The following is an 11,230-nucleotide window of genomic DNA, read 5'->3' as shown; positions in this document are numbered from 1 at the left end:
AAAAAAAAAAAAAAAAAAAAAAAAAAAAAAAAAAAAATGGGCAAAGAACATGAATAGACGTTCTTCTTTTCTTTTCTTTTTTGTTTTCTTTTGAGACAGGGTCTTGCTCTGTGGCCCAGGCTGGAGTGCAGTGGCATGATCTTGGCTCACTGCAACATCCACCTTCCAGGTTCAAGTGATTCTCATGCCTCAGCTTCCCCAGTAGCTAGGATTACAGGTACATGCCACCATGCCCAGCTAATTTCTTATTTTTAGTAGAGATGGGGTTTTATCATGTTGGCCAGGCTGGTCTCAAATTCCTGACCTCAAGTGATCTGCCTGCGTTGGCCTCCCAAAATGCTGAGATTACAGGCATGAGCCATTGCGCTGGGCCGAATAGATGTTTTTCAAATGAAGACATAAAAATAGCCAACAGGATGTGAAAAGGTGTTCAACATCACTAATTATCAGGGGGATGCAAATGAACACCACTATGAGATGTTACCTCGCATCTGGATATTATTAAAAAAGATAAAAGATAACAGGTGTTGGCAAGGATGTAAGAAAAAGAGAACCCTTGGCCAGGTGCAGTGGCTCACACCTGTAATCAATCCTAGCACTTTGGGAGGCTGAGACAGGCAGGTTACCTGAGGTCAGGAGATAGAGACCATCCTGGCCAAAATGGTGAAACCTTGTCTCTACTAAAAATACAAAAATAGCCGGGCGTGGTGATGGGTGCCTGTAATCCCAGCTACTTGGGAGGCTGAGGCAGGAGAATTGCTTGAACCCGGGAGGCGGCGGTTGCAGTGAGCTGAAATTGTGCCACTGCACTCCAGCCTGGAGACAGAGCAAGACTCCATCTCAAAAAGAAAAAAAAAAAAAATTACTATAAAGCTACAGTAATTAAGACAATGTGGTGTTTATTAGGATAAACAAATAGATTGACAAAACACAGCAGAATCCAGAAATAGACCCACCCACTTATGGTCAACCAATTTAAAGCAAGGGTGCCAGTATAATTTAGTGGGAGGAAAGAGAGTCTTCAGCAAACAATACTGGAACAACTAAATATCTATGGGAGAGATGCCAGATGTAGGTGATGGGGAGGAAGGCAGCAAATCACACTGCCATGTGTGTACCTATGCAACAATCTTGCATGTTCTTCACATGTACCCCAAAACCTAAAATACAATAAAATAAATGGGAAAAAAAAATACTGACCCCTATCTCACGCGCAAAAATTAATTTGAGGACCAAAGACCTAAATCTAAAAACTATAATGTTTCTTTAAAAAATCAGGGCCAGGCTTAGTGACTCACAGCTGTAATATCAACAGTTCAGGAGGCCAAGGCAGGAGGATCACTTGAGGCTGGGAGTTTGAGGCTGCAGTGAGCCATGATATTGCTGCTGCACTCCTGCCTGGGAGACAGAGCAAGACTCTGTCTCTATATTAAAAAGAGAGAAAAGAGGAAGGAGAGGAAGGAAGGAAGGAAGGAAGGAAAGAAGGAAGGAAGGAAGGAAGGAAAGAAGGAAAAGAAGGAAAGAGAGAGAAAGAAAGAAAAAAGAAAGGGAGAGAAAGGGAGAGAGGAAGAAAGGAAGGAAGGGAGGGAGGGAGGGAGGGAAAAAGAGGAGAGGGAAAGGGAGGAGAGGGGAGGGGAGGGAAGCAAAAGAGAAAGAATCAGGAGAGAAGTAACATCCATGACGGTAACAGAGTAGGCAGCTTCAAGGACCCACCCCTCCCCAGGCCCGCTTAAGCATGGTGTCCGCCGGGTTCCCATTGTTGGGTGTGGCTGCCATGCATGGATGATGGGCATGCAGTCCACATCCCAGGATTAGGAGCAGTGTGCATCGGACCTGCTTGGGCCAGCAGACCCCCGCTTTCTCCGGGAGATGACTCCTTCCATTCACATTGCAAGAAGGTTGACAACACAGGTCTAACTCTCCTCTGATCCCCTGAGACTGAAGGAATGTTTACCTGTGAATGTCACTCCATCCCTTTTCTTAAACTTAGAAGGATCTTTCAAGGAGGAAAAATATCTCGTGGTGCATAAATATGGAGTTCAAGAATTTCTTGTTTTACTTCTGATTCATTTTCTTCAATTAGAGTCAAGTAAAATTAAATCTTCGCTAAAAAAATAGACATATGGTATGATCCCATTTTTATGAAAGTATTTCTATCTCTCCTTCTATCTGTAAAAATGCATAGAAATATGTTGAGGATGCTGTACCAGAAATGTTAATGATGGTTATATTTGAATGGTAAAACTTGAGATAATACTTTTATTTTCTTTTTGTACTTTTCTGCAATGCTTAAACTGTAGGGAATATATATTGTTTTCACAGAAAGAGTAAAGTAATTTTTTAGAAAAGAAAAAACTGATCCCCTGGCAAGAGGCCTCAGGTTTTAACACGTCCCTATTTTACTTTCCTCCTTCTGCTCCTCGATTCCTGCCCCTCACCCTCAGTCCCCTCCATTTCCCTCTTCTCTTCCTGATTTCTCACACACGTGCACACACACGCATGCACACACACGTGCACACGCACCCTTTTCTCCTTCCCCTGCCTTCCCCACATCTAGCCTCTCCCACAGGTTGAGAAGTCCCATCTCTCAGTACTGAGCTCCCTGCTGGCTCATGGGGGTAGGAGGAGTGAGCTCCATTCCTTTTTCTGCTGGAACTTCAGGCGGAGACATCTTGAGGGAGTCTTGAGCCCCTCAGTGTTTCCTCCTTTCCCCTCTGTCTCCCACGACCCCCAAGTCTAGGAAAGGAAGGTGAGCAGCCAGGCCAGGCTGGGAGAACAAGAGAGCGCTGGCCTGATTCACGTTGCGGGAAGGTTGGTAAAGCAGATCTAACTGCAGCTCTGGGCAATGTCCGGCCTCAGGGCTCTGGGGTATGGGGGGTTCTGAATCTCATTCCCAGCTCCATGTCATCCCTCAGCTTCACTTTTTGTTCCCAGCCCCTTTGCCCAATGTATCCACTTCCTCTTGGATTTTGGTATTCTGTCTCAAGGGTCTGCTGCTGGACAGGGCTCAAGTGTGGGAAGGCAGCCATCATCAGACTGCCCTTGTAACATGACTCTTCCCCTCTCCCTTTCCCATGTCAGGACTGGGGGAGCCAAGAGCCGCATGGCCCGAAGCAACCTTGCCCAAGCCACAGAAGCTCATGGTTCAGTAAGAGTGAGCCAGGCCCACCCAGACGGGGCAAGGGCTACCCTGCAGTCTTACAGGACCCATGCAAGGGACAGGGGAAAGGATAGAAGTGGACCTGGGAGAGCTTTCGAACACAGCCATGGGAGAAACACCCATGTCCCAGTGTAAGCTCTGGCTACCCAAGCAAAGCAACCTGGTAGTTACATGCACGGACAGTGAATTTACCATGATGGGTGGCTCCCTAGGGTGGAAGAGAACCCAAAATGCTGGGCGCCTCTGGCCCTCAGTCCCCAGAAGGGGAAGAGCTTCCTTTGAGAAGTCCAAGTCTAACACAAGCAGAGGGGTCAGTGTTTGTAGGACATGTACTATGGTATTGGAGAGGAAGAGATTCAGAGACTTAAAGCCAGACCACTCCATATCCCAGGACTCTCAGCCTTGGGATGGGGAAGCTGGTGGGTCTTAGTAATCGTGCTAAGGACTGAGAGCTCGGCCGGGCGCGGTGGCTCAAGCCTGTAATCCCAGCACTTTGGGAGGCCAAGGCGGGTGGATCACGAGGTCAAGAGATCGAGACCATCCTGGTCATCATGGTGAAACCCCGTCTCTACTACAAATACAAAAATTCAGCTGGGCATGGTGGCGTGTGCCTGTAATCCCAGCTACTCAGGAGGCTGAGGCAGGAGAATTGCCTGAACCCAGGAGGCGGAGGTTGCGGTGAGCCGAGATCGCGCCATTGCACTCCAGCCTGGGTAACAAGAGCGAAACTCCGCCTCAAAAAAAAAAAAAAGGACTGAGAGCTGAGGCATGAAGTCAGAGCAGCATCAGACCCAGACCATTCGCTGCCCACAACATGATAAGGATGGTGCGAGGGATCTGTAATTCAGGAGTATGGGTCATGGACTGAGGGGCGAAGCCATTGACATAACGGGACAAAAAATAAGGAGGCCACTCTCACAGATGCAGGAGGGGGAAATGAGAGCGCAGGTGGAAGAAAAGAGGTGGCAGGCAGATGTGAGGACTGGTCCTTGGGAATTCTTCCTGGGCTTCTTCCCTGGCCCACAGGCCTCTGGCTCTCCCTGCTAGATGGGAGGCAGGAATAGAAGGATATTCTTCACTGGGTGTCCTTTGTACCTTTTTAGCTGTGAACCATGTTCATAAATACTTGTTTTGTTGTTGCTGTTCTTATTTCACATTTTAAGGAAAATACTGCTGAGCCATGTGAAGAAGGGTTACTTTTTGGGCACAAGGGGTTCAGCGCCCCATCTTTGTCTGTCTGGACACTGGGGATGGTGGGCAAACGTCCTCAGAGTCTAGTTTGGCAGGAAGACCCAGAAAAGGCCATACTGGAAGTGTAGGCTGGGGTTGTGGGTACCATGGGGTGCATTTCCCTGGTTACCAGCCACTGGGGGCAGCACCCAGGCCTGAGTTATTAGGGGATCTAGAATAGAGACCAGCCCAAAAGGGTTGCCAAAATTAGCAGAAGAAAATACAGGATGTCTAGTTAAAGTTCAATGTCAGACAAAAATTTTTAGTGTATGTCTCAAATGTTGTGTGGGACATATTTATACTAAAAGAGTATTCAGTGTTTATGACATTCAAATGTAACTGCACGGTCTGTATTTTGTCAGTCGTATGTCCCAGATGTTGGCTGGAGAGGAGAAGCCATTTCTGCAATTTTCTTTGTTTTTGTTTCTGTTTTTTAAATTGTTTACCCAAATTTCCACAGCCTTGCCAGCCTGTGGATGCAAATGAGCTCACTTAGAAATAACAAACGCCCTGGGCTGCCAGCTAATGCGGGACCTTGTCCCTCTGCGCTTTGCAGTCTGGGGACTCCCCAGAAGCTGCTGTTTTCCGGTTCGCTGCCCACTGCCTCCTAGGCCACAGGAGGGCAGCGGTCGCCAGGCCAGAGCCATGTACCTTGGCGCCCTCTGCTGGTGAGCCCAGACAGCAAATTCCGGAGATGCCCAAGGGCTCTGGGCTCCCCAACAGGCCCACCAGGCCAGAGCTCCTCCCTGGGACTGGAGAAAGGCTTCCTTCTGGGCCTGACAGCAGATGGTGTCTCCAGCTGCTCCGCCTCTGCCCTCCCTGCTTCACCCACCCCCTCTCCCCACAAGCTCGTTCTGCCTTTGTAAGTGCCATGTGAACAGGCAACGTTCAGTCCATGCCTCCTCTTGGTTCCCTCTGCACCAAATGCTCGGCGTGGTTCCATGCATTTGGAGGAGCCAGTGCCAGGCTGGCCAGCTGTGGAAAAGCCCACCATTCACGGAGGCCACAGCCAACTGCCCCTCCTGCTCCATTGCCCACACCATCCTGGAGGCCGGGACCCCAGGAAAAGCCCCAGAGTGTCAGATGAGCCTGTTCATTCATCTCTATCCATTTAAATCCCCCACCCTGACCCCAGGATGCTTGGGCCAGTCTACAGAGGCTCCTTTTAAGGGAGGATGGCTCATTCATTTTCCATCTTCCTACCAGGCAGGACTGGGTCTGTCTTGGTGGCAGACAGGTCCTAACATCAGGCAGAGCAGAGTTTACGTTTAAACACTAGCAGAATGATGGCTGCGAGGCTGTGGAGGGTATCAGGGGCCTTGCTGAGACAAAGGCAAAGAGTGATTTTTTAAAATAAAGACACTTTATTTATAGGTAATACAAAATAAACCACAGGACAAACTACTGTGCAGGGGGAGGGGCAGCCCCCACGATAACCACCCTCCCCCATCCCAGAATAACTTATATAAAAAATAAAAAAGGCCCTAGATGGGGAAGAGGGGAGGGGCTGGGCTGGAAGCACCTTTGCTGGTTAGGATTGGGGCCTGCCGTCCTCAGCCACTCTGGTCCAGGGCAGAGTGGACCCTGGCTTGCTCCTCTCCACGGGCCTGGCCAGGAGGAAACACAGCTACAAGGGCAGTTGGTGGCCACTGCAGAGGCTCCCGGCCAAGGCCCCCGACTTCTGAGTCTGAAGAGTTGGGGTAAGGAGGTGGCTAAGTGACTTTGCGGGCAGACATGGGGTGGGCAATAAATTATTGCAGTGCTCCAGCCAACTTTCTCCTGGCCCTGGACACGGGTCTGCGTTGGGTTCTGGGGAGCAGCCATGTCAGAGCAGGAGTATGGGGTCTTCAAAGCGATGATGTTGTCGAGTCCACCACCTCATGGCCATTGCAAACAGTGGGGACAAACTGGGAGCCAGACCCTAAGAAAAGGAAGCCAGAGGTTGGGGCCAACCCCAAGGTCCTCCATGGAGGGCAGGCAGCGGGTAAGCAGGGCTATGAGGGGAGCCTCCCCTACCCTCTCCCACCCTCTCCTGCCAGTGTCATTTGGGGGGAACCGCAGCCCCAGATAAGAGAGCTCGGCAACCCAAGGAGCTGGGCAGGGAGAGGGGAACAGGTGGAGACGGCTGCTTAGGACACTGACCTTGGCCGAGGCCAGAGCTGGCCCTGGCAGCAGCACTGCCAAAGCGGCTGGTGGGCGCCCGGTGGCTAACCACGTTCTTCTGTGGCTGGAAGAGGATGATGTGCAGCTTGGGCGCAAAGAGGCAGCCGAGCACCACGGAGCCACTGAGGCTGACCGACACGCACATGGTCGTGGTCTGTACCTGCAATGGGTGAGTGGGCAGGCACAGGTCAAGACCCGGGCCTGACCCCAGGACCCCCCACCTGGGCTGTTGGGGAGGAAGTGGGGGAGACTAAGCATCCAACACTGGGCTATGATCCATTTGCCAGGTCCCAAAGCATTGCTAGAAAAGTTGGGCACAGTCTCAGCATCAGACCCAGACCATTTTCCCAGGGAGACCAGAGTCCCAGCTGAAGGGGAGAACATGCAGGGGTGCGTGTATGCACAAGAGGGTGTGCACTTGAGAGGGGGGCAGGTATGGAGTGCATGCATGTAGGTGTGTGTGTGTATCTGTGTAGGTGCATGTATGTGGGTGGTGAATTTCTGCAGGCATCTGCATGAGTGTATGTGTGTGTGAGTGTAGGGTGCATGGCTATGGATTCATTTGTTGGCAGGAAGAAGAGTGTATGTGTGCCAGTTGTGCCAGGGAATGTGTGTATGTAGGATATGTGTATGTGCATGCATACACGTGGCTAGTGTGTGTGTACAAGTGTGTGTGTCCATGCATGTGTGGGTATGTTGTGTGTCCCAGGTAAGTCCTTAGCTGCCTATGATTGGCATGCAAATGCAAATCATATGCAAATGCAGGCTGAGTCAGAGCAGAGTCCCCCCCCAGCCCTGACCTCCTCCACCCAAGCAGGTGGCCCAGCAGGTGCAAGCAGAGCAGCCAAGCCCACTGTCCCTGGCCCCCAGCACTGTGCCACCACACCTCTGTCCTGGGGAAGGGACCTTTGCCGGGGCTTTCACCTCAATTTTCCTGCAGTTCAGACCCTGCTCTGCACTCCAAAGCTGAGTGACCTTGGGCAAGGGATTGAACCTCCCTGAGTCTTTGTTTCTTCATCTGTAAAATGGGAGAGCCACGGAGCTTACTGAAGTCGTGAAGATTAACCAAGATGATCCTCTTATTCAGAACACAGCTCATCTGTCACCTCCTCAGAGGGAGCTTCCCTGACCACCCTATCTGAAGTAGCCATTGCCCCTTGGAGCTGGGGACACCCATTGAGACACGGTGCCAGCTGGAAACAAATTTGCTCAGAAGCCACCAATGGGGGAACAATTTTCACCTGCTTTAGCTTTCCTCAACTCTTAGCCCTGGACCTCCTCCCCTGCCCACCTTGCTTTATCTTTCCTGTCTTCCCTGGCTTCATCTCTCAACCCCTTCTGCAGCTGACCCCTCAGTGGAGCAGGGCAGAACCCTGTTCATTTGAACATATTTCTGTACCCCCATCTCCTCCCAGGATAGAGGATGACATGCAAGTCCTGAAATCTCAGCTCTCTCTAACTCGAGTTCCCCATCTCCCTGGGCATTTCCCTAGGCCCTATTCAGCCCTCCCACCTTCCCCTTTGGATCCACACAAGCTGTTGTCCCCTGAGCAGCCATTTAACCTCTTGGAGCCCCAGAGCTACCAGTAGATTAAATAAGATACCAGGAAACAGAGGGTCTGGTGTCCCACCTCCCTCCGGAGCAGGTAGCTCACCCGGTAGTCACTGGAGGTGACGTAGAAGATGGGCAGGAATGCCAGCCAGATGATGCAGGTGGTGTACATGGTGAAGCCAATGAACTTGGCCTCATTGAAGTTTTCGGGGCACTTGCGAGTCTTGAAGGCGTAAAGCGTGCAGAGTGCGATGAGGAGCACATTGTAGGCCAGAGAGCCCAGCATACTTGCATCGCGGTGGTTGCAGCGCAGCGTCACCACCTCCCGCCGTTCGGGAGCAGTCTCCTTGCCTGTGCCCGGCGCCTCCACCACCAGCCAGGCGACCACAATAAGCAGCTGGCCTGAGATAAGCGCCAGGCAGATGGCCACCTGTGAGGCAGGACTGATGAAGCGTGGCCGCTGGGCACCCTCCCGGGCCCCACCAAAGATGCGTGCAATGCGGTTGGTCTTGGTGAGCAGAGCTGAGTAGCAGACAGAGAAGGCAGTCCCCAAACCAAGACGCCGTAAGGTGCACACTGCCGTGGATGGCTTGGCAATGAAGACGAAGGTCATGCAGTAGCAGAGGAAGACACCGCCCAGCAGGATGTAGCAGAGCTCCCGGCCCGAGGCCTTGACCACTGGTGTGGCATTGTGCCGCACGAAGACACCCAACACAAAGAGGGTGGCCAGGGCACCCAGGCAGGCGATGGTGACGGGACCCACGGCCCAGGCATCGCCCCAGCGGATGTACTCCTGGGGCAGTTCAAAGCAGCCAGTCAGGCTGGCATTGGGCCAGTAGCCTAGGCCACAATCGGCACAGGTGAATTCGTCTAATCGGTACTCATAGGGCTGGCACGGGATGCAGAGCCAGCAGCAGACCTCGCCCGGCTGCACACTCTTCACCTCATTCCGGAGGCAGGGCTCACTGCAGCGAGAGGCAGGCAGGGGGCCGGCTAAGGGTGAGGCCCATGGGATGAGGCTGGTGTCCAGAGTCAAGCCTTCTGCCCAGTAGCCCACCTTCTGGTAGCGATAGCGCCCACCACCTGCACGTAGATAGGTGAAGATGTTGTAGCGGCCAATACCATCACCAAAGCGGTCAAAGCGAACCTCATTGTGGGTGTCAGCTGGACGAAAGGGGGCTAGGATGGGGGAGGGAAGGAAGAGGTTAGACTGATATGCTGCCCTGATGTGACCTCAACATCCACCCTAACATGGAACCCAACCGCCAGAGCTAAGGCCACCACTAGCCCTTCCAATCCTTAACCCAAAACTAAATCCTGTCTTGACCCCAGTCATTTTTCTAAAGGAGAGATGACAACAAAGTCTTACCCCTAAACTCCAACATCAAACCCCAACCCTAAATGCCAAATGTAATCCCAGCCTTAAAGCCCAGACATCTCCAAAAACCTAAGGCCCACATCAGCTCCCAACCATGACTCCCCAAATTCAGCTTTAGTACTATCTAACACTTTCCAACCCAGGCCCTAAATCCCAGCTTCATCAAAACATGCACCACAGCCCTCTCCCCAGACCCGGCGCTAAGGCTAAACCCAGTCTCAGTTCCAATCCCGTCCCCACTAACCCTAACAACAACTCTGGCTCCAGCACCCCCAGTTCTTTTTATTATTATTATTTACTTAAAGACACCTTTTATTTTAAAAGTTTTTTTTTTATTTTTAAATATTAAAATACTATACCTAATACTAGTCATAAAGAATAGCATTACTAATGCAGCATTATAGTATTAGGTAGTGAGGAGTTCTACTACGTTTTTTTTCTTTCTTTTACTTTAGGTGTGTACTATATCCAGCATTTCTCCCTACGTTATCCCTCCCCCCCCCCCCCCCCCCCACAACTGCCCCCAGTGTGTGATGCTGCTCTCCACATTGTTCAACACCCACCTATGAGTGAGAACATGGAGCAGCACCCCCAGTTCTAACAGCCACCCTGGTGCAAACTGAATCTCAACCTCAGTGGTCACCTGCAACCACTGCCATTCACCAGAATGTGCTCAGTGGCTGGAAAATCACTTCCTCTCTCCACCCCTACTTCATCCCCTGTGAACCTCACATCTCCCAGCCAGGCACTAGCCAGGATTTACAACCATCCCCCAGCCCCAGTGAGAAATCAGAGTTCAAGAAAGCAGAAGACATGCTTAAGGACCAGAGAGTGAATAGCGCAGACTAGATTCAAACCCAGGTCCCCTCAAGCACCTACTCTTTCTACTCAGCCTCAAAGTTCTCAAAATCCAACTCTAGCCCTACCATAAATTCCACCCAAGCCAAACAGGCTGAATTTAGCCTTGCTCTAACAACCCAATCGGACCCGAGTCCAACCCTAACCCCTACCCTGATTGTAGCATAAGTCTGAATGTCAGTTCTGTTGGAATTACTCTTCATCTTAACCCTGGGCCAGGGCTTCCAAGCTTTGTCTCCCACTGTTCCCACGGTGATTCTTCCTGAAGCACAGTGATGATCTACAGCACTCATTTCTCTTAAAGCTGGCACTTTTATTAAAATAACTTTTGATTTTGGGAGACTTTCAGGCCATCTTGAGTGGAAAACCAAGACTAGGAATAGAAATTTTCCCTGAAGCTAGGTGCAGTGCTACATGCCTGTCATCCTAGCTACTCGGGAGGCTGAGGCAGGAGGATTGCTTGAGACCAGGAGTTGGAGGCTGTATTGTGCCTGTGAATCTGTGAATAGCCACTGCACTGCAACCTGGGCAATATAGTGAGACCCCATTGAAAGAGAAAGAAGAAAGAAATAAAGAGAGAGAGAAAAGAAAGAAAGGAAGGAAGGAAGGGGGGGAAAGAGGGAGGGAGGAAGGAGGGAGAGAGGGAGGGAGGAAGGAGGGAGAGAAAGAAAAAAGAGAAAGAGAAAGGGAGAAAGAGAGAGAGAAAGGGTGAGAAGGGAAAGAGAGAAAGGAAGGAAGGAAATAGGGAGGGAGGAAGGAGAGAAAAAGAAAGAGAAAGGGAGAAAGAGAGAAAGAACAGGTGGGAGAGAAAGAGAGAGAGTGGAAAGAGAAAAAAGAAAGAAAGAAAGAAAGAAAGAAAGAAAGAAAGAAAGAAAGAAAGAAAGAAAGA

The 11,230-nt window shown here is 50.9% G+C and overlaps 1 protein-coding gene across 4 annotated transcripts in view; it reads right to left on the bottom strand.

Moving 5' to 3' along the window:
* Window positions 1-5,734: 5,734 nt before the first annotated feature.
* Window positions 5,735-11,230, bottom strand: part of GRM2 (glutamate metabotropic receptor 2) — a 14,301-nt gene continuing 8,805 nt past the window's right edge. For 2 of the 4 annotated variants that reach the window (XM_032290032.1, XM_032290033.1), the window contains exons 4-6: window positions 8,209-9,284; window positions 6,533-6,713; window positions 5,735-6,311 (exon numbers count right to left, since the gene is read on the bottom strand). In XM_032290032.1, the coding sequence (XP_032145923.1) occupies window positions 6,238-6,311; window positions 6,533-6,713; window positions 8,209-9,284 (1,331 nt within the window). In that variant the 3' untranslated portion in view covers window positions 5,735-6,237. The other 2 variants (XM_032290035.1, XM_032290034.1) reach the window with 2 other exon arrangements.

Source organism: Sapajus apella, unplaced genomic scaffold (genome assembly GCF_009761245.1).
Source record: "Sapajus apella isolate SASKATOON/1434 unplaced genomic scaffold, GSC_monkey_1.0 scaffold23, whole genome shotgun sequence".
Classification (NCBI taxonomy): Eukaryota; Metazoa; Chordata; class Mammalia; order Primates; family Cebidae; genus Sapajus; species Sapajus apella.
The sequence above is the reverse complement of the archived record's forward strand: the minus strand, read 5'-3'. Positions and strand labels throughout refer to the sequence as shown.